The following is a 20,786-nucleotide window of genomic DNA, read 5'->3' as shown; positions in this document are numbered from 1 at the left end:
CAGCTCTTTTCCTTATATTCCAAGTAGGAGATGCACTTAAGTGATGGATTTATGCCTGTGGAATTTTGTGGGGTTAACACCCTTGTCACCAGTTGCACCTCTGGGAATACAACCAAGTAACCAGGCAGTGCTTTGGAAAGCTAAGCTTCAGCTGGACATGAGATGGCACAAAGACAGCCAGCTTGTTCTGGCTTTTCCAAGATTAAGGCACCATCCCTTCCAGAATATTGAAACTTCTTTTACTGATATTCAGCTAACAAGGTACTTCCTTAATAGACATTTTCAAAGAGCTGTAGTTTCCAAGGGTTCTGCCTTCTTACCTTGACAGGGGATTTCTCTTACTTTATTTTGCTTTGATTTTAAAAGGGCTTTTGCAAGTATTTGAGAATGGGAAAAGAAATGGAAAGAAGACTAAATTAATTCCATGAATTTCAGAACCAAAAAATAGGCTGGAGAAGCGCTTTTCAACACATAGCTTTTTCCCTAGCTAAAATAAGCAGTAGAGTACAACATAATTTTCAATTTATTTTTTAATGTTGCATAACAACGAAGCTTAATAAAGGCTGTAGTTTCAGTATTTGATATTTTTTTAATTAATATTAAGTGGAAATTCTACAAACTCACATTGTACAGGTCTTTCATTTCTTCTTTCATTTTAGGGACATCAAGTAGTAAAGACCAGACTTGTCCTCTGAACTGCAGTGGGATCCCTTTATAAATTCTCCTATGAAACTGTAAAAAAGAAAAACAAAATATGAATGCAGCAGAATCTACAATGCTCTGAACAAAAGGAACAGTGAGGTACAACGTGCTAAAGAGAAAAATGCAATTCCATCAGCTGTCCCAGCAAAAGGCTGACCTGCTGGGGGCAGAGTTCAAGTGTCTTTTAGGGAGTGAAGGTGCCTGGTGATTCCATCTGGGACCTCCTGACAGAATCCAGAAGTACAGGGACAAAATGGGGACACAGCCAAACCTGGGCAGGTGATGTTTACAAACCCTCTGCATGCAGGAAGGTCTGTCAAAATTGTATCACCTTTGCTGAGCAAATTTTCCAATTTAGACCCAAAAAACCCCCAAATTTTTAGCAACACAGTATTTCTGGATAAGCCACAAATAACTCACTATTATTAAAATCTGTAAACAGAAATGGTGAAAAGCAAGCAGCAATATCACAGAGCTTTAAAGATTACCAGTAAAAAAAACAAAAGCAGAATTGATTTTCGAATGCTTGTAGGACTGCAGCAGTGTGCTGAAATGTATGTATGCAACGAAACAAACTGTGAGATCACAAAAAAAACCAGAATTTGCCATTTCTAAAGCTGGTAAATCTCAGATGATATTTCTAAACCAATAGTCAGTTTTCTAAATGCACATTAAAGGATTTGCACAAAAACAATATAAAAACCACCAAAAAAATGTTATCTTTCTGGAGACATGTCTAAGAAAAGGAAAATAAAAAAAGAGAACTCTGACAAAGAAAATGAACCTTTCTGAAGTTATGTTTTTATCATCATTGTAATGTTACACAGGGAGACAATTAGATTTAAAAGAGAATAAAACACACACAACTGCTCTCCAAAAACTTCATTCTTTGCATTTACCCTACAATGAAAGTTAGACCTTAAAAATTGCAATTGAAAAAGTTATCACTTCCTTCAAACATTTTTATAGAAGTTATGTTTGCAACATAAGAAATATTTTAAAAGAAATGTCCTCCTCAAAGACAGGATCGTTTTTCTTTTCACGTATTTCACATCTCCAGTTTTGGAAAATTAATGAACCCCTCGTTGCAGTAAATTTGCAAACCTCCTGCTGCTTGGGATATATCAGATCTTTAAAGGTGTCTTTAATGCCAGCAAGGATTTGTGTCTGGATTTTAAAATCCAGAAGTCTTGCACAAGTAAGGTCATGACTTTTTTCCCTTGTTCCTTTTCAAATGAAACTTTTAAACTTGTATAAGAGACAACAGCAAACCTGGAGGCTGTCCACAAAAAAAAAATGTTGTGCTTTATAAAGAAAACTTTGCTGCTTTAATGCTAAGAATGCTAAAGCAGCAACACTTGTACTGTGAGCACAGTTATGTCAGTACAGTTTCTTCTGTAAGGATAAAGAACATACAGAGCTACAAAGCAGCTCCTCTGTAGATGGATACCCAGAGCTCAGGTCACACTGAGAATTCAGTGTGTGTCAGCCCAGGCACAGGGGTAACTGCCTGTGGGAGAAAATTCAGTCCTGTGAAAACCAAACAAGAAAAAAAGCAGTGATCTTGTCCCCAGTGACAGGTAGTTTTATTCCTCAGCCCCACGGCACAGCAACAGAGCACCTTCACAACAAACATTTTTGTCAGTGAACTATAATTTTGTAACTTGTTTTCAAATGTCTTCAAGAACAAAAGTTTATTAACGAAGAAAACTGGCTGAAGAATAAATTCTCAGGATTACTGTTGTTGTAAATTTATGTTTTGGGAGAAGATCAGGTGGATATGAAAGGCCAGAAATAAGCCCTTGTAACAATAGCTTCTTATTCAAATAGAATCAAAATAATTCAAACCATCCAAGGTGTGGGGTTGTTGCAGGGTTTTTTTGAGGGAGATAAAACTGAAGGAGAAGAACCACCAGTTTCAGAGGTGTCTATGGTATTTACAGTTTTCCCATCTTCTGTGGTGCCTGGATTGAAACAGCCAAACACTACAAGAGCCCTTGCAGCAGTAGGTAAAAACTCAGAGAACTGTGGAGGTGCTTTTTACAGAAAAGTTTGAAAAGTGAGTTTGCAAATATAACTTTAAAAAGAGTGGGAAGGACAGAGAGTCCAGCAGCCTACTACAGATATGCCAAAAAAACCCCAGGAGGAAAGCAAACATTTTCAGTAGGTAAATTCTGAATTATTGCACTACCTGACAGAATAAACCCAAATAACAGTCACAGCTTCTTACAAACCATTTTAGATCTGTCTTCAGCTGACTCTGCTATTCCAACTACTCTTTTATTGAGGCAGAGAAAAAGCTCTCAGTCATCCCAAGTCATTACCAGATCCTGCCTAGAGACTCAGAGAACACAAGACCAAAGACTTTCACTGTCTATCTGATATAGGAGAGAGAAAAGTCACTCAAGAACAGAACCTTTCATGGCATAGGCTCCACTGCACAGACAATAACATGGAAACAACTGTGAAACATTTCATACACAACAAAAACCTGAGTGGTTGATACACCAGAGGGTTGTGCTGCCACCCAGAGTGACCTCAGCAAGCTGGAGAAAGGGGTTGACAGGAACCTCTTGGAGTTCAACAAGGAGAGGTGCAAAGTCCTGCACCTGAGAAGGAACAATCCCAGGCACCAGAACGTGCTGGGGGTCACCCAGCTGGGAAGCAGAAAAGGACCTGTGGGTCCTGGTGGACACCAAATTGAGCAGGAGCCAGCACAGTGCCCTGGAAGCAAAGATGACTAAGGGTAGCCTGGGCAGTGTCAGACAAAAGAATTCCCAGCAGGTCAAGGGAGTTGATCCTTTCCCTCTACTCAGTAACCTGATCTAGTGGAAGGTGTCCCTGTGCATGGCAGGGGAGTTGGAATGGGATGATCTTTAAGGTCCCTTCCCACCCAAACCATTCTGTGATTCTGTGATTGCCAGCAGGTCCCCCCTGCTCAGCAGTGGTGAGGCCACACCTGGAGCACTGTGTCCAGTTCAGGGCTCACCAGTACAGGGCAGACATGGACATATTGCAAAGGGCTACAGAGATGAAGGGACTTGATCACCTCTGCTGTGAGGAAAGGCTGAGGGAGCTGGGGCTGTTCAGCCTGGAACAGGAGGCTCAGGGAATCCCATCAGTGTGTGTAAATACCTAAGGGAAAGTGCAAAGAGGACAGGACCAGGCTCTGTTCAGGGGTGCCCAGGACCAGAGACAATGGGCACAAACAAACACAGGAGATTCCCTCTGAACATCAGGAAACACTTCTTCACTGTGAGGGTGACCAAGTGCTGGCACAGGTCACCCAGGGAGGTTGTGGAGTCTCCTTCCTTGGAGACACTCAAAAGCCATCAGGACATGGTCCTGGGCAGCTGCTGTTGGGGACCTGCTTGAGCAGGGGGCTGGACCAGGTACCTCCAGAGGTCCCTTCCAGCCTCAGCCTTTGCGTGACCCTTCCTGATGCTGCAGTTCTGTGCAAATGACACTGCTGTGCTACATCCTGGGGAGTGAGGGGGGGGGAACCCACACACACTTCACAGCAGAATTCACTTCTTATAACCATTCAGTCACCAAAATATAAACGAGCAAACTGATTATTAGCTAACAATCTCTTTACTATAAGCACCATACTAGTGCCCTCTGCTGGTTTTTATTTCCTTATGTAATACAAGGTTGAAAACTCTGTTGAGAAATACTGATTGGCTCTATATACTTGCAGAACCCTAATCTACTCTTCTGCTCTCTCTGAATTAATAATTAAAATAGAAAGTAGAAAATTCAGAAACTTTTTTCTTTTCTTTTGCTTCTGGGAAGATGAAATAACGAGTCAATCTTCAACAAATTCTTTAAAATTAGGCCTTCTTAAGATATTAGCTCCAAACAAAACACAAGTATATAAACCTGGAGTTCAGATAAAAATGTACACCTATAAAAGCATGCATCATTCCAAGAATGGGGATATGGGATCTGGGATGTTTCCATCAGCATAGGGCATAGAAAAAAGAAAGTAATCCTTGATACATGTAGCTGTATAAACACAGGATACAAAGAAATACAGGTTCGAGTTCTGTATCACATCTGAGATGATATTCAGCCAAGTACAATTGTTGTAAACTCTTGCTATTATTACTAATATTGTTGATCCTGAAGTGGATATGACAAATGGAGACTAGATGAGGCCCTACCATTTGGGAATTCAAAAGGAGCTTCTTCTAATGCAAAAAGAAATCACACTTGTAAACTTACAGAATATACAGAATTAACTAAAATCCTTACAAATCAAAAGGAAATAAACCCTCTCAAATTTGAAATACTCCAAACTAGCTATCATCTCAAATAATGAAGTCCATAACTTCCAACATTCAATGTTGCCTCTATGAAGAAAACCTGGAAAACATAGAACCTCCCCTTCCTTCCCCTGCCCCCATCTCTCCAGCTTATGAACCCAATGAGGCCACTGTCACACAGCACCAGCCTGAAGAGTGGAAGTGTCATCACTGCTCCTGAAAGATGTAAAACTGGTTTTCCTAAAAATCAAACTTTCTCAGCTGTGTCAGGAAGAGCTGCACAAGCAGCTCAAAAAGAATCAGTGATGACAAGCATAGGAATTAAAATCTGAAGTCTCACAAGAAAGTATATTTATAATGAAAAGAAAATATATTTATAAAGCCTACTGCCTTTAGAGGTTCTTCAACTTCAGTGGGTTGCATAAAAGGAAGAAAGACTGCAAATACAACAGTTGCTCCACCTCATTCAAAAATTCCCAGGAATGCGAAGAGGGTTCTTCATTAAGGTTCTGTGTTCAGACTCCAAACGAAGTGGAGACTTGATTATTACACTCTGTGTGAATGCCAGAACAGCTGGAAATGGCAGCTACCCTGATTGTTTCTCTTCTTCCTTTCCCTCTCAATTTAGGCAACTTCAATCACAGCCAGATGAAGGCAGACAGGGAAAGACAGGGAAAGACAGAAATACTTTGGTGGAAATACTCAAATGGGAATACAACATATAACAGTTTTATTTAATCTTTCCTGAAAGTTATGATCATACTAAGCCAGGAAGGATTTACTATCTGTGGGTGGTTGATTGTACCCTGGACTACTGAGCAGTAGAATACAAATAGGAAATAAAAGCACAAGCTAGAGAAAACCACACTGAAACACAAACTTTGCTGCTCTGTGACACTTCCTGCATAAGAAGTGACTGATGGGGAGATGAAAGCTTTGTTTTGACAAATATCAATCACACAAAGACACAAGGGCAGTTACACACTTCAGACACTGGTGTCTGTAAGAATCATGATGACTTCACTGAAAAAGATGCCTAAATAATCACACAGGAATCAAGGAGTTTTATACACAAAGAGGAAGTGAGGCAAAAGCACCAGGAGGCCTCTGTGAGTGAATAAGGAGTGCATGGACCACCTCAAACAGAACAAGGAAACCTGTGGGGTGTGGGGGAAGCAAGGACAGGCAGCCTGGGAGGAATCCAGAGAGACTGGACAAGGACATAAGGTCAGCAAGGCAAGCTCCTATAGGTATGTCCATGATCAAACAGCGTGAGGTTCCCAGAGCCCTCATCTCTTTCTTGAGATATTCTTCTTCCAGAAAGGTCAGGGAAAGATGTAAATAGAACCACCTCACGTGCACACATTAACATGTGTTAATGTTTTCTCATTAATTCTTCTTGTGAAGTTACAGGAGAAAAAAATAAGGCAGCAGCCTATAGGCAGCTCTGCAAGAGTATTAAATGAAAACTATATTTTGCAATTAAGCCTATGACAGTTTGGGATAATGTAACCAAATATATGGGTTCATTTACAGTATGTGTACACTATGAATAGACTCCTCCAAGGCAAAACTCTCTCAGCTGTACATTATGAAGGCTCATTGCAAACAGGTTGTCTAAAGTCCTGTATTTTGTGTATACCTGTTGTATCCCTGGGACCATCTTTGAGTCTCCCTTGTTCTCTTTTTAAGGTCACAAGCATCTCTCAAATATGCCATTTTCCAAAACCAAGTCATCACTACAATTACATTCTATAACCCTACAACATTATTACTGTTGTTGCTCCTGCAATGTTCCCTTCAGTGCTATTTCTAAAGAACACTGATTTCAGGAGCAGCCTGACTGCACAGAAACCATGGCAGTGTCAGGTGAAGTGAGTCTAACACACAGGCTGTTCATTTGCTTTAGCAGTTTGTTCCTCTAACATTAACCACTTTGTCCAGTCAAGTGAAGACAGAAGAGCCAGGAACTGTTCTTGTGACTGTTGCTTCTGTGCTGCAAGAATGTGAGTGAGGAAAACTGGTGCACTCTTCCAACACACCTCCAGATAAAAACTGTCTTTAATTGTGAGTTTTGCACAACCCTGAGAATGTGGCCAGGCTTTTCATAAAGAGCAGTGACAAATAATGTCTGGCTTTGATTCTTTGTTCTGTATGTTCTGGTTCACTTACCACACAAGATGTGAGAAAGAATAAGGAAAACACCCTTGTTTTTTAAGTCTCATGTGCTCCACTAGAGTTCAACAATGAGTGAGAATTTTTCCTAGCCTCAAGCAAAGTTCATCCCTTTATGAACATATTGAATTATTCCTGCCACTATTTATAGTTCAGCCTATAATTTGTTACATGAACTGAAGCTCTTTCTGCTCAGCTGGTCTGCTGCACCTTCTGCATGCCTGGTGAGGAGAGGATTATTCACCTAAGTCAGTGTATCATGGACCCACATCATCCATGGTTGAAGAGCACAACCACTGCTGGAGTTGTCACTGTGTTACCTGAAAGGTCATATTTACCATTCTCTTTGCAAACGAAGCAGCTGTTACACAGATTTCATTTTTTTATCATCCCTTTGGATTTGGATACATATTTGATCTTCAAATCACCTTATTGCCACAGTAAAGAAACAAAGTCACAGGTGTTATGATCTGTAGCTTCTCCTTCCAGAAGAGATGACAGGACAGAAAGCAGGACCGTAAGAAAAACTTCAGCAACAAATAATTATTTTTCATGGATTCACGTCATATTTTAATAAAATGGACTTTTAAAATGGCTTCTTAGCTATACCCTGAAAAACATCAACCACTGGCTGTGGTTTTTAACAAAAGCAAAGTGCAAACACAGCTACTGGCATCCAAAACACAGGCAGTGAGCAGACAGGATGAGGGGACATGCCAAGAGAATTTCTCCCTGTACTTAACTCGTAGTATCTCAGCTCCCTGCCCAGCAGGCTAACAAGGATTCTGGGCTCAATCTCTCCCTTTAAAGCTTTCAACTTTGCACAGATAATTTGCTAAAGGCCAGTAAGGGAGTAAAGCAACACTGCAGGCCAGTCATCTGCAGAAACCTGGGGTGGGTAACTGGTGTCCTCAAGTCCTCAGCAAAACACAGTTGGATCAGCAGCATCAGAATATACACACAGAGTCCCCAGCAGAAAATGCAAATTTTAAGCCCTACTGAGAAGCAGAGGAAATTTGAACTTGGGAACTCCATATTCTGTGCATTAGCCACCAAACAGCCACAAGACCAGCTATGAAAACCTCCCCAGAACACAGTGTTGGGAATGCAGCCTCTCCAGCAAGTTTTTCCCAGCTGAAAGTTTTCTGTAATTTTAAGATGATCATGACTACAACTGCAGCAAATAAACTATGCACATCAAAGTCCCTGGCCAGTTTTTAAAGCAAGTAAAAGTACTTGGTGTTCAATGGCCCACCTGACACAACCCACTCTCTCCACAGACTGTTTTGCAGACATGAACAAAGGGAACACAATTCCTTGCATTTGACCACCACTTTTGTTGGGTCATTATTATTACCATTGGGCTATTATGGATTTTGCTTTTTGGAAGAATGAAAAGCCTTTTTCTTTCACTGTGGGGTTTGGGTTTTTCAGGTATCAAACACAGGCAATCTAATTTCAGGGTACCCAACCATTCAGAAGTGACAACCAGTGCCAAAGCCATGCAGAACTTTACCTTTTCACTATTCTTGTATTTTTCCCAGCTTTTCAGCATCTTGAGCCATTTTGTTGTTCTTTCAATTTCAAGGTGCTTTTGCTGAAAAGGAATTAGAAATGTTCAGTATTTTCAAAATGAATACATTTTAAATGATTAATGTTTTTCTAAAAACCTTGAGAAAAAGTTTAACAGAGCACCATCAACTTTTTATCCAGTCATCTCAGAAGAGCAAAGAGTAACACCAGTTCACTTGAAACAACCAACTGAAAATAAGCAGAAACCCTTATTTTCAGCACTATGGAAGAACTGTATTTTGTAAGAAGTAGTTAAGTACAAATTTATAAAGTTTCTTCTCTACACATTTTTGACAGGTAAAAAAGCCTTCCATTTGTTTTTATACTCAGTAGGTTTTCAGGCAAATAATTTCTGCTGAAGCCATTTAAAAATCAGTTGCCTCTGAAATGACCTTCTTTACCCAGACCTGCCCTAAACATAACCAGCTTCTGTTTGCCAGTGACCACACAAACCACCCCTTCTTAAAAAGCACAACTTTAAAAGGGCACAAAATACAGGAACAAAAACAAATGCACACAAGAGCAACAGTGCAGGAGCAGAAGGGGGAATAAGCTCTAATTCTGGACATTAAGAGCTGGAAAGCCTTGCCATAATTCTCTTCCTTGGCTTGGTACATTTTTACCTAAATTTTCCTGTATTTTAACATCAGGGATTTCTTCTGAAGATCTGTTTGCTTGAATTGTAGTACTGGCAAGAATATTTCAGTTACAGGGTGATAGAATGAGAATTCGAAACAAAGCAAGCCCCATCTTCTCAAAATAAATCATTATATTAAGTAGTATAATGCGTAACAATAAATATGTGAATTCCACACTTCAGTTTTATTATATACAGCTTTAAAAGCATGAGACAACCCTACTACCTTAGAGATTGCCATTCTGTCTATGAAAATATCGGTACAGTTGCCATCAACTTCTAGAATTTGGGAACCAAACAAGCCCTTGGAATTAGCTACCTTTGTTCATGGAATTTCAAGGCACTTTGGCTCTACACAGACAAAAATCTGTATTTTGTTGGTTCCAACAATAAGATTTTTAGTATCATTTTTACAGCCCAGTTTTACATTTCACAAGTGTCTCTGATTATGTTACAAAGTTAACTATTAACTATGTGGTTTTACATTTTTTTTAATGACACTATTCCAACTCTTTCATAGTGCTCTGGAGCTGAGGATCCACACTGGAAAAGTTGAAGCAGAAAAATGTCTGTGTGTGGCTATTGCTTTCTCTCCAAAGGTGAATATAAACAAATATTTAGTTTTGTTGTAAAGGGCTTAATAAAGACAGGAAGGATATTCATATGGTTAGTGATTCAATCTGGTAACAATGTAAAAGTTTAATTTTAAAGCTCTGCAGGATATTGAAAATTTATTAATACTTTCATTAAGTATTTATAAAGCCTGAAATCTTGGGAGGATATATAAATTATTACTTACTACCTCAACAGAATCCTAATTTTACTACTAGCTTTTATCCATCAGAATCTGTGCATTCTTTCTGGGATATTAGTGCAACAAAATGGGCAAAGAACTTCTTTAATTCAGGAGTCCAAAGCCTTGCATGAGCAGGAGTAACACTTGATGACCATTTAGGTCCATCCCAACCACAATTCAGTCCATGAACTGTCCTGGAAATAACTTAAAAACCCAAACCAACTTGTTTTTGTTTGAATTCAACTGATGTAAGCCTGACACAAGTATAAGAAAATTGTAGGGAAAAGAAGTGCCTCTACTCTTTCAACCGTAATTTCTCTAACTGTTCACGTTGCAATCCACATTCCTGTCCCTGTTCTGGCTGGACTGGGCAATATCTCAAATGCCTGCCCTTAAAAAAAAGAATTGTAAAAGCCATTTCTTAAGAGTTAGGTTAGAGGGGAAGGGTAGAACACCCACTGCTTCCCACACGTCATGACTTTCACAGCACTGTTGCTGATTCTCCTTCCCGCTCGCAAGCCCTTTAAGCAATGGGCATTTTTACCATCTCTGAGAGCTGATGTCCTCCAGGCAGAGTTTAGCCTGCAGGAATAACAGGAAGTCAGGAAAGGTCTCTGCCCTCAACAGGTTGTTCAGATAATTGGTAAGAAAAAATAAAACCCTATTTGCTCCCACAGTCTTTTTGTTTGTATGTTTGATCTGCTTTCAAGATTTTTGGTCTTTTGAGCCAGGAGCTCGCTTCAATTGTATGTTTGCTCAAGCTTTCATGTCTCTGTGTCAGTTTATCCCCATTCTCAAGTGATGCTATTGTAGTCAAAATAGCAATTATTTCTGTGTTCAGTTGTTGAAAATTTTTAGCTCTTTCTTTCCCAGTCTGGATTATGTTCCCTTTCATGTCTAACAGGTACAACACTGAAAACATGGACAGATCTGAGGCAGCTCAGTGTTCAGAGCTGCTGCTGCTCTTTCAGGCAAGTTCCATGTAGTTGTCACCAAAAAAAAAGAAAAAAAATTCCATTTATCTGTCTTTTGAGTACATTTTACACTTGGAAGCACTTTTGCTACTGGGAATAGCAGAATCCCTAATTGAAACAGAGAGGGTTTCTTATTTTGATGTCAGTAAATGATGCACCAGTGAAAGCAAAAGAACCATGGAGTTAAGTTGGCAAGCATCCATCTTGTGTGCAGCACTGCACCTGCCTGGAGAGCAGAAGCCTCAGACAACACCAGAACTTGCTGAACTGTTCACCACAGAATTTACAATCAAATAAACAAAAGATAAAGCCTAACAAACTGAAAATTACTTACAAAACATTCATTTTCAAAACACTTCAAATCCAGAGTGAGACACAGACTCCAGATTTCCTGAGGTCAGTTCTCTCTCCTTTCCTCCTCCAGAAAATCTTTCCTCCCCTGGTTTTCTCTCAGATGTGCTGGATGATTCATCTCAAGGTTAAGTAGTTCATAATGTAGGACAATGATTTGATGCATTTAAGTCACCAAATGTGCAGCAAGGTAATGAAGCATCAAAACTACTCTACACTCACAGTAATAATTACTAAAGGTATTATGACCAAAAATTAACAAATATACACACAGAAAACCCAGTTTAAGCTTTTTTTTTTTTTTGTGTGTGTGTGTGTGTGAAGAACAAAGATTCAAAATTCACCAGGATATCAACCCTTTACCTAAGCTGCAAATGAAATGAAAACATGGCTTAAGAATATTTTTTAAAATTCACAAGCAAGGCAAAAAGAAAGCATAAATAGTTCTGCCAAGTGACTTCAAAAGGCATTGTACAGTAAGCTTTTAGTCTTAGCCTGCTTTAACATGACACATTAATTATCCCATGAATGGTATCCTGAAAATCCTGCTGACAGGAGGCAGATAAACCTCAGACCAGCAGAGGTCAGGATACCATCAGGAGTGTAACCAGGAGTTTAACACAGAAGCATCACTGGATGGTTATGAAAAGACTCCAGATTTGCAATTTAACACGGGCTCAATAAATACAGTTTCTGTGCTGACACATTGTCTGAGCCGGCACAGACACAATATGGGACAGAGACCCAAGACTAATTTTCCCTCAATAATTTAAGGCTAACTACAAAGCCACAGTGAATCAGAGCTTCAAAACACACCCACCACAGCAACTGCAAGCTGCCTAATATTTATGCTCAGAGCCTCCCCCCCGCTGTGCCCTTCTGATGGAAATGAAATTACACATCCCCTCACTGTGTTATTAAATGTAATGAAACATGGCAGGAAAACACAACTATTCCAGGCTGTGTATGCAGGGACACACAGGAACCAACACAAAACAAAAGGGACTCACAAGTTCCACTCTTCTACAGAGAGTATCTCTTACTAGTTTCAGGATATAATTGAAGCTTACAATAATTAATTTATTTTGCTGCTCTTAATACTCAAGGAGCTGAGCTGCCTTGGAACAAGTCATTCCATCCCTTTTCCATGTACTCCACTGATTTGTGCAGCCAAGAGGGGTAACTTAAAAACACAGCTTTAAATAGTTTATCTTGAGTTTCCTGATTATACAGATTATTAATAGGAACAAACAAGAAGGATCTTGGAGACAACACCAGGCCTGACTGACCAAGGGGGAATACCAACAGTGACCAGGCCCAGACAAGCAGCAATTCAGTTCCCCATTATTTTTACTGCTTTCCACGTTCCCAACACATCAGTTGTCAAACTGCTCTTGCAGAATCCTCCAGCAGCAGGAGGAATTTTGGACTCTGACCTGCACCAGCTGTAAATGTAACAATGAGGGGGCCCCAAGGGATCTGTGGGCAAATTAATGTGGCCTCAAGGAGGACAGTTCTTACAGCACTTGGAACGTGCTTCCTTGGCAATGCAAATCAATAAAATGCTTCATCAGCTCGTTTCTCCAAGATTTATATTTTAAAAAGCTGTAAAATCTGTAAACTTTTATTTCCTGGTAAGAAAACCTGGAAGGCAGTGGACTTACCTTTTCTATCACTGCATCGTGGACAGGAAGCTCCTCTGGACTGAAAACAAAGACAAAGTTCATGTTAGTCTTGGTTAATGCTGGCACAAAATCATTTCTGTGTAAGTTCTTACAAGTCATCATTTACAGCAGCAATTTATAGTAACTAGCAAACAAGAATTCTGAACTATAAAGAACTAAGATTCACACAGAAATCCTCGGAATTTATTTTTCAAACAAAGTCAAACTCATAATATTTTAAGTACAGAACTAGGATTCTAAATCAAAATAGTTGCATAGCTTAAGAAAAACATTGCATAGCTTAATAAAAGTCAAGGACTCATTTTTTCTTCTGTAAAAGCACCCTGTGCTGTACTGAACTGAAACTTACTCTGTTTATTTGACCATATCATTATTAGGAGAAATACCAATTAAAATAAAGGTTTTCCTCCTTTACTACTGTGCTCTAGGAAAGGTGCTGAGACTTTGCTTGACTTAGGAGAGTTAACTTCCATTTTCTCAAAACTCTACAAAACTCACTCTCAGTAACAAGGAGGAAGAAGAAAAAAAAACAGATTTGTTACTAGGTATCCAATTAGTACTAAAACTGAAACTCTTTTCCTTAAACACTTCTTAGCCTAAGTATAAAAAGGCAGTTTAGGAATGGAAAGCTTAAAAAGAAACCTTGGAACAGATACATGTTCAGACTTTTTAATCAGACTTTTTATTAACTCCAGTTTCATTCTGAGGGCTCCAACTTCTGTTTTTCTCAAAGGGATTTGTGTTTTTCATATCAAAAGTAACTGGACCACTTTGATGCCAAAAGAGCCTTCCTTTAAAGCTTCTGAAAACACAGCAGCTCATCTGCAAGCAGCAAAACCACCCTTCTTCTGCTCCAGAGGTCAGATAAATAACACACCCATCAAAACTGTGTTTTAAAAGGACTAACAAGCAGGAACCATGTGAAACACTCTAAAAAAATTCCTACTGAGTCTTGATATTATGGAAAAAAACCTCCTACCCACACCATTACAGCCTTCCACAGCAAGGCCATTAAACCACAGTATTTTAGACCTGGATCAAATCTGTGCAGGATGAAACAGTGGGGAAGGCCACAGATGTTAATGCAAGCACAGGCTGATGCAAAAGGCTGGAATTATATTCAATCTCATTTATCTCATTTAAAAGCTGTCATTTCAGATTCAGAAGTTATATTTGAATAAAGAAACACATTTGAATTACTTCATCTAATCGAAAAGCTTGCTCCAATCAACACCTTTTCAGAGACCACACACACAAGTCAAAGTTTCCAGCACACAGCCCAGGACTAATTTTAAAACCAAAACACTGTTCCTTTTGAGCAGCATTGCAAAAAGCACAGTCCATGCATTTAGAAGCACTTTCCAGGTATCTAAAAGTTTTCTTGGCAAGCAACATCAAAATCAAAAAAACTCTTGATTACCATCTAACACACCAGAAACAGCCTATATTCAGCACTACCTGAGGTTCTAATGTTACAAATTATTGTCCACATTCTCATATAACTAAACCAAACAACTGAAAGTAGGCCCTTTGTATGCCAAATATGACCTAAAAATCCAGCTTATTAGAAGGGTGGGTGGAAAAACAAAGGGGAAGTAAAAATTCAACTTTATACAACCTGCTTGGGGTCGTTGCTGTTTGGTTTGATGAACAAAGATTTCTAAGCCTTTCCACGTCATTTAAAATTTCCAGTTGTTCAGTGACAGTTGCAGGCCCTGCCCACCCCCCACCAGCCTCAGTCTTTGAGGTCCCCCCAGCTGTGCACACAACCAACTCCTTTCCCTGCAGTGCTGCCAGCAGTGTGCAGGACAAGGGTGTGACAGCTCCACATCCCTGGGGACTCACTGGACACAGCAGCAACTCTGCTTAACTGGCACCACCTGACAGGCTATCTTATCCTTGGCAGATCCAGCATGGAAGCTGATCACATGAAAGATTAATCAAATCTTATTTTTCACAGTATTTTGCAATGATTCACTAGCTAATTTTTCAAGTTACCATCAATATGCAGAGCAAAGGCATGGCTGAACCTCCTGAGCAGGCCCTGGGAAGCAGACACTGCACTCCTTCACAAAATCCATCCAGCAGCAAATTTATGCCCACATTCCTCGTTATTTCTTGAGCAGCACAGCTGTGCCCTAATTCCATGTACCTCCACTGGAATTCCACAGGAGCACTTGAAGCCAGCCCCATGTTTTTATTCCCCATGATGCTGCAGGAGCAGCAGCCGAGGGAATCGCCCCGGGCTGCTCAGTAACTCCCTGGACTGGAATGCACCAAGTTCCTGGAGATCTTCCTCTCAATTAAGGAGATGGCACCAACTACACCCATGTGCTCACCCAGCTAAATATTCAAATCTATCCTGCAAGGACTGAAGAAAGGCACAGTGGGCACACAAACTCTCTCAAGTCCCTAAAGGTATTTTAAATAAATACCTTTCCCCTTAGCATATGTGTTTTCTGTGCAGAAGAACCTTACGGATTTTTTTTTTTACATGATTAGGTGGGATCAGACACAAAATCAATTAATGCCTATTAATCAATGTTATTTTATTGCACCTTCTATTTTTTCTTTATAATGACAAGTCCTCCCCTTCCTTCCCCAGCCTAACCAATCGAACATTGTTATACCTTCATTATTTCTTTTAACGTTGAATCTTCTCCCATCATCCCCAGTCTATTTAAACTTGCATTTTTCCAGATTTTCATCTGCACACTTCACCAAATAATAATGTGAAGTAGTAAACAACATTAACATAATATAGCAATATCCTGCCCCTAAGATGACTGTTTTCCTTTAATAGCTCAAGTAATATTCATTTAGGAGATACAGAGAGAACAGAACTGATTAACGTAATTAGCTTGGAACCACACAATCCTTGGTTATCCAAAAGAGGAGTCACAGGGATGCTTCTAACTGAACTCATGGAAATAAGGTTTCACTAACCAGAAACGAAATCTTAACACTCTACTGTCCACTGTAAAGAAAAACCCAAACTAGGCAAAGTCACCTATTGAATCAGCCAGGGATCAGGAATCACTCCCCTGGTCTGTGCCTCTGGCAGGAAGGCAGGAGCTCCAGCTCCAGGCTGGGCAGCCCACGCTGGATCCCAACAGCAGCTCAGGGCTCTGACACTGCCAAGCAGCTCTGGAGTCACAGCACTAAGAGAAAGGGGTGAAGATCTTGTCACCAGGTTTGGGAGCTGCAAAACACTGCAAGTCCAAATCCCAGTTCCAGTCAGGTGAACGCTGGGAATTCTAGCAAGAGGCTCCTCAAAGCCATCTCACTGGAATCTACTGCTTACTTCCTTCCAAGGTCTGACTGAACTCAGGACCTCTACCCATGGTCCTCACTGGTGCTGATCTGCAACATCAGCCCAAAGTTGTCTTCCCATCTTTCCATCTGGACTATTCCCACTGTCTGGTGAGAATGGCTGTGAGATCAAAGAAACAAGATTTCATTTTGAAAAACAAGGACTTGATAGAAAATGAAATTTTTTAAGTTGCATTTTAAGGGATGAATGGATTTTACATCTTGAAATCCCCCACGATGGCTAACACAGGGTTTCATGAATGTTTCAAGATAACTTAAAATAATGATCTTAAATGCATAAATACCTGTCCCTTCAGAACATTAAATATGCAATCTATGGTTTTGACCATTAAGCTGTGTTGTAATTAGCTTCCTCGAGTAACAGTGGTAGCTTAAATGAATTGAAAAGCCTAAGACTTAACAAGCTTAAAGTCACCTACCCACTGCTGCTGTTTAAATCTTTAAACATCACTTTGATATATTTGTCCAATACAATCACGAGGAAAGACGTTCTTATATTAGCCACTCATCAGATTTACTCTTTTCTTACACTTGTATTTAAATCCCAAGTATGTTCCCTGCTGGCTCAAATCACAGCATTTTCCTGCTTCTAGTTTGGCTTAAATTTAAGAAATCTAAAGCCTCCTCTATCCTCTGCAGCTTCAGTTGAGGATGGAAGATGTTTAGTGCAATGATCAGCAGCCCTGATACACAGATCACCCCAGAACTCTAAACTCCAGAGGATCTATTCAATTCTTCACAGTTACAAATTGGATAAAGCCTGGCAATCAATTTTTCATTGGGGAAAAACAGAAAAAAAAAAGTGGCAAAAATTGACCACAATAAGACTAAAAATCTTTACTACAAAGCTTAACTGCCCAAAGAATTGTTATGTTCAAAATTTCTTGGTACGCTCTATTTTCATTTCTCATAAATTCTATTTCAAAACACAGCACTTGCTTAAAAACCCTCTCTACTTGCTGTATTCTTGCCCCAGGGAGAATTAGCCAGTGCACTGTGAAGAATTTGAGGCTTTTTATCCTGAAACATTTGCAGGAATAACTGTAATACATGCAAGTCATTATTTAATTAAAAAGTCAACTAAATTCAATATTCCTACATCATTGAGCTCAGTATAACATGACTGTTAAAAAACTTGGATCCTCATAAAGGCTGTGGTGCAGTGCCTATGCAAAATTGTTTCACACAGTAAATATAATATGGGAAAAGTTTCTTGCAGGACACTCATCTTCACGGTCTCATTGAGTTAATCATGAAGAAAGAGATGCTGGGCATTCAGTTTGTCATTTGTGATGCACTATTAAGTGTTTAAATCCATGAAGAAAACACACCTGCTACTATTCAGAAGACTTAGTCTGAAGGAATTCTTTAAAAAAAAATTTAAAAGCAGTCATTTGTATAATTTTGAAACTTTCATGACTAAGAAATTTGTGAGTGAAACATCCATAAAACCATTAGTGAGGCATAAAACTCAAAAGTGACTTGAAATAAATTCATGCACAGGTACGGTATGAGAAGGGAAGAATTCACTTGAGAAGTACCTGGACACAAAAAGCTTTAGTAAAAATGGGGTTGTTTTGCTGTACAATATCAAACTCAGATTGCTGAGTAATAAATTGCAACCTTACAGTCTCCAGGTGTATTGGGAAAGAGTAAATCTTCCCAAGTAAGACCAGTTTTTAGGCTGTGTAATTTGTCAGAAGTGAGTTGTAGGAGTCTATAGCTTTACTAGACAAAAAAAAAAAAAGAGTATATTCACACTGGGAAACCAATTCTACAGCAATAAACACACTAAGTAGGTGTTTGTTAGGTCTGCCTCCCCCTCAGGGTCTGATCCACGGCACATAAAGCTGTCAGGGCAATACACAGTATTATGGATACGTACAACAGTGCTTCGCAACACAAATCACATCTTATTTATATATATATAAATATAGATAGATAGATAGATACATACAGCCTGTTCTAAGTATATGCACACTGATCTTTGTTCTAAAGTTAGCTGAAAAATGCTTGACAATCACCTGATAGAAGGGAACATAAATAAGACAACTGTGAGATCACAGGAACAGCATCATTCCCTGTAAGGACTGGGTTTATGTCTGCAGTATGGCACAGGGTGGGCTCACAGCAAACTCTTTTCTAAAGCCAACTAAAAAAACCTCATTAACCATTCTAAGTAGAAATAAAACATTATTTCAATGTCTTGTCCTTCTTTAGGCCTATGATTAAGTTATTCTACTCTTTATAGCACAAATCTAAAGCACAACTTGGTCTTAATTCAGACCCTTTAGTCCAAAAAGGTAATTTTCAGAGGAATGCTGATTATGAATGATTGCTTTTATCTTCCAACTTCTCAAAGGAAATTAAAGGCAAAAGTGTCATTTTCAAAACCAACAGTACATGGAAAAGGTTTCTGAAAATATTAAGGAGAAAATAAGAAAACTGCTTTTTTTCCACAGCTAAAATTCTACAGCTCACTCACTTCTTCCCATTTCACAATTTACTTACATAACTCACAATTCTGATTGTGTCTGTCTCTCAAAATAATTGGAGCTCTGCTACTATAATCATCCACTTTGAATTTTCACTGAACAACCTCTGCACAGTATGGGGGTGGTGACTACAGCAGATTAAAAAACAGCTTTCAGAAGTTTTGTTAAAATTCCTAAGCAAGCCAAAGCAATTAATTAACATATGGGATCAGCCAATGTGATATTCCACAATATAATTATCAGGAAATATGTTGCAAAAAGAATTTAATGCTGGCAAAAAAAATGGATCACATGTGATTTTGTGACTAGGTTTTAGTTGCAATTATTATTTGTGGATTCTGTGGCTGTAGCTGCCAATATGCAGAGCACAGTGCCATGAACATGCAGCTCCTGTCCAGAAAGTCTCAAGTAGTGCAGAAAAATAAGATAAAATAAAATCAAAAGTTTTATCAAATTCAATTAAATCTTAAAATGGTGACTTTTTAGTGAAGTACTTTGCTGCTTGGAAGAAGATGACTTCACTGTAAAGTTTTTATTGCCAATATGAAAAATGTTCAGGAAATTCATAGCAAAAAAAAGATCTCTCTGATTTCACTGCCAAAGGCTAAAATATGTGCTTTCCTGAGTCTTTAGTAGAAGAGATTTGTTCTGTATGCAAACTCTAAAGTCTTCCCAGCTTGGAATCACAAAACCTTTGAGAAAAATCTATAATCCACTTAATTGGGCACATCAGCATTTCTTGTGATTTTTGATGCCACTTTAATGGTGCATAAATGATCGCTGGGGTTAAGAGGGTCCTCCCAGAACCAATGCCAAGTGTTTTTAAAAAAAAGATAAAAATTAGTCTAAGCTACCTCAAAACTCTCAAGAGTCTGAAAGACAAATGAAAAAGAAGGAGCCTCTTTGCCTGGCCTCTAATTTACATGTGCTAATGTCTAAAACCCGTGGGATCTTTCCCCTTAAACACACATCTGCTGCTTTCCAGCCGTGCTGGGAGGGAGTTCCCGTGCAGGTCCCTCACCCCACAGATCCATGGAGAGCCAGGCTTTGCTGCCTGGCAGCTCCATCTCTGTTAAAATTCACGTGCTGTGCAGAGCATGTTCAACCCCAGCTAACTAAGATGGGAGGTCCCAGCAATATGGATTTGCTCACTGCTGAAGCTCCAAGCTTTGGGAACCTGCACTTGGTTCTTTTAGGAAATAACCTTGGGTGCTGTCAAACCCCATTTTGGTGGGTCCTTCATCGGGTCGAGAGTAGAAGCATTTTTGCACTTCTAAAAACTGTTGTCCCTGACATCTTTCAGCATCCTTAATCTGTGCCAATGAAACACACTGTGGCCATTCCCTACATTCAGTTACTTCAATCTGCTACAAATGCTAAATTTGGTAGGAAATATATGTGGTAACAATGATTATGCTGAATACTCACGTTTTAGAGCTTAAGCAGTAACTCAAAGCCATCGTGTATTGCTTTATGAATGTATAAATTAAACCATATTAACATATTCAATCTTTTTTTTTTCAGTTCTGCTGCCTAACAGCTCTTTCCATACAAGGAAGTACTTTATGAATTCCTTGTACACAGTGGGTGATCTTTTACTCAAATCAAGTAGCAGCAGCTGTTAACAAAAACACATTATTTGTCCTTAGTTGGCAGAATTTTCCTGCAGCTTATTTTTGTGTTTGCCATCAAATCTGCAGGGTTGCATTCACCTTGTTACCTTCTGTATCTGCAGAGGACTGTTGAAGTGACAGCCTGGACTAACTCAGCTAAAAGAATGGATTTAAAATTCAAATTT

The 20,786-nt window shown here is 39.3% G+C and overlaps 1 protein-coding gene and 1 long non-coding RNA gene across 7 annotated transcripts in view; one reads left to right on the top strand and one right to left on the bottom strand.

Moving 5' to 3' along the window:
• The window catches only part of LOC135415034 (uncharacterized), a 621,260-nt gene that overhangs the window by 533,246 nt on the left and 67,228 nt on the right, over nucleotides 1–20,786 (top strand). The window lies entirely within an intron of this gene.
• Nucleotides 1–20,786, bottom strand: part of USP6NL (USP6 N-terminal like) — a 117,327-nt gene that overhangs the window by 30,737 nt on the left and 65,804 nt on the right. For all 6 annotated transcript variants that reach the window (XM_064656513.1, XM_064656514.1, XM_064656516.1 and 3 more), the window contains 3 exons: nucleotides 13,140–13,179; nucleotides 8,662–8,742; nucleotides 625–732 (listed from right to left, as the gene is read on the bottom strand). In XM_064656513.1, coding sequence (XP_064512583.1) covers nucleotides 625–732; nucleotides 8,662–8,742; nucleotides 13,140–13,179 — 229 coding nt within the window. The remainder of the gene's footprint in view (nucleotides 1–624; nucleotides 733–8,661; nucleotides 8,743–13,139; nucleotides 13,180–20,786) is intronic.

Source organism: Pseudopipra pipra, chromosome 5 (assembly GCF_036250125.1).
Source record: "Pseudopipra pipra isolate bDixPip1 chromosome 5, bDixPip1.hap1, whole genome shotgun sequence".
Classification (NCBI taxonomy): domain Eukaryota; kingdom Metazoa; phylum Chordata; class Aves; order Passeriformes; family Pipridae; genus Pseudopipra; species Pseudopipra pipra.
Note: the sequence above shows the minus strand (reverse complement) of the source record. Positions and strands in the feature narration are given on the sequence as shown.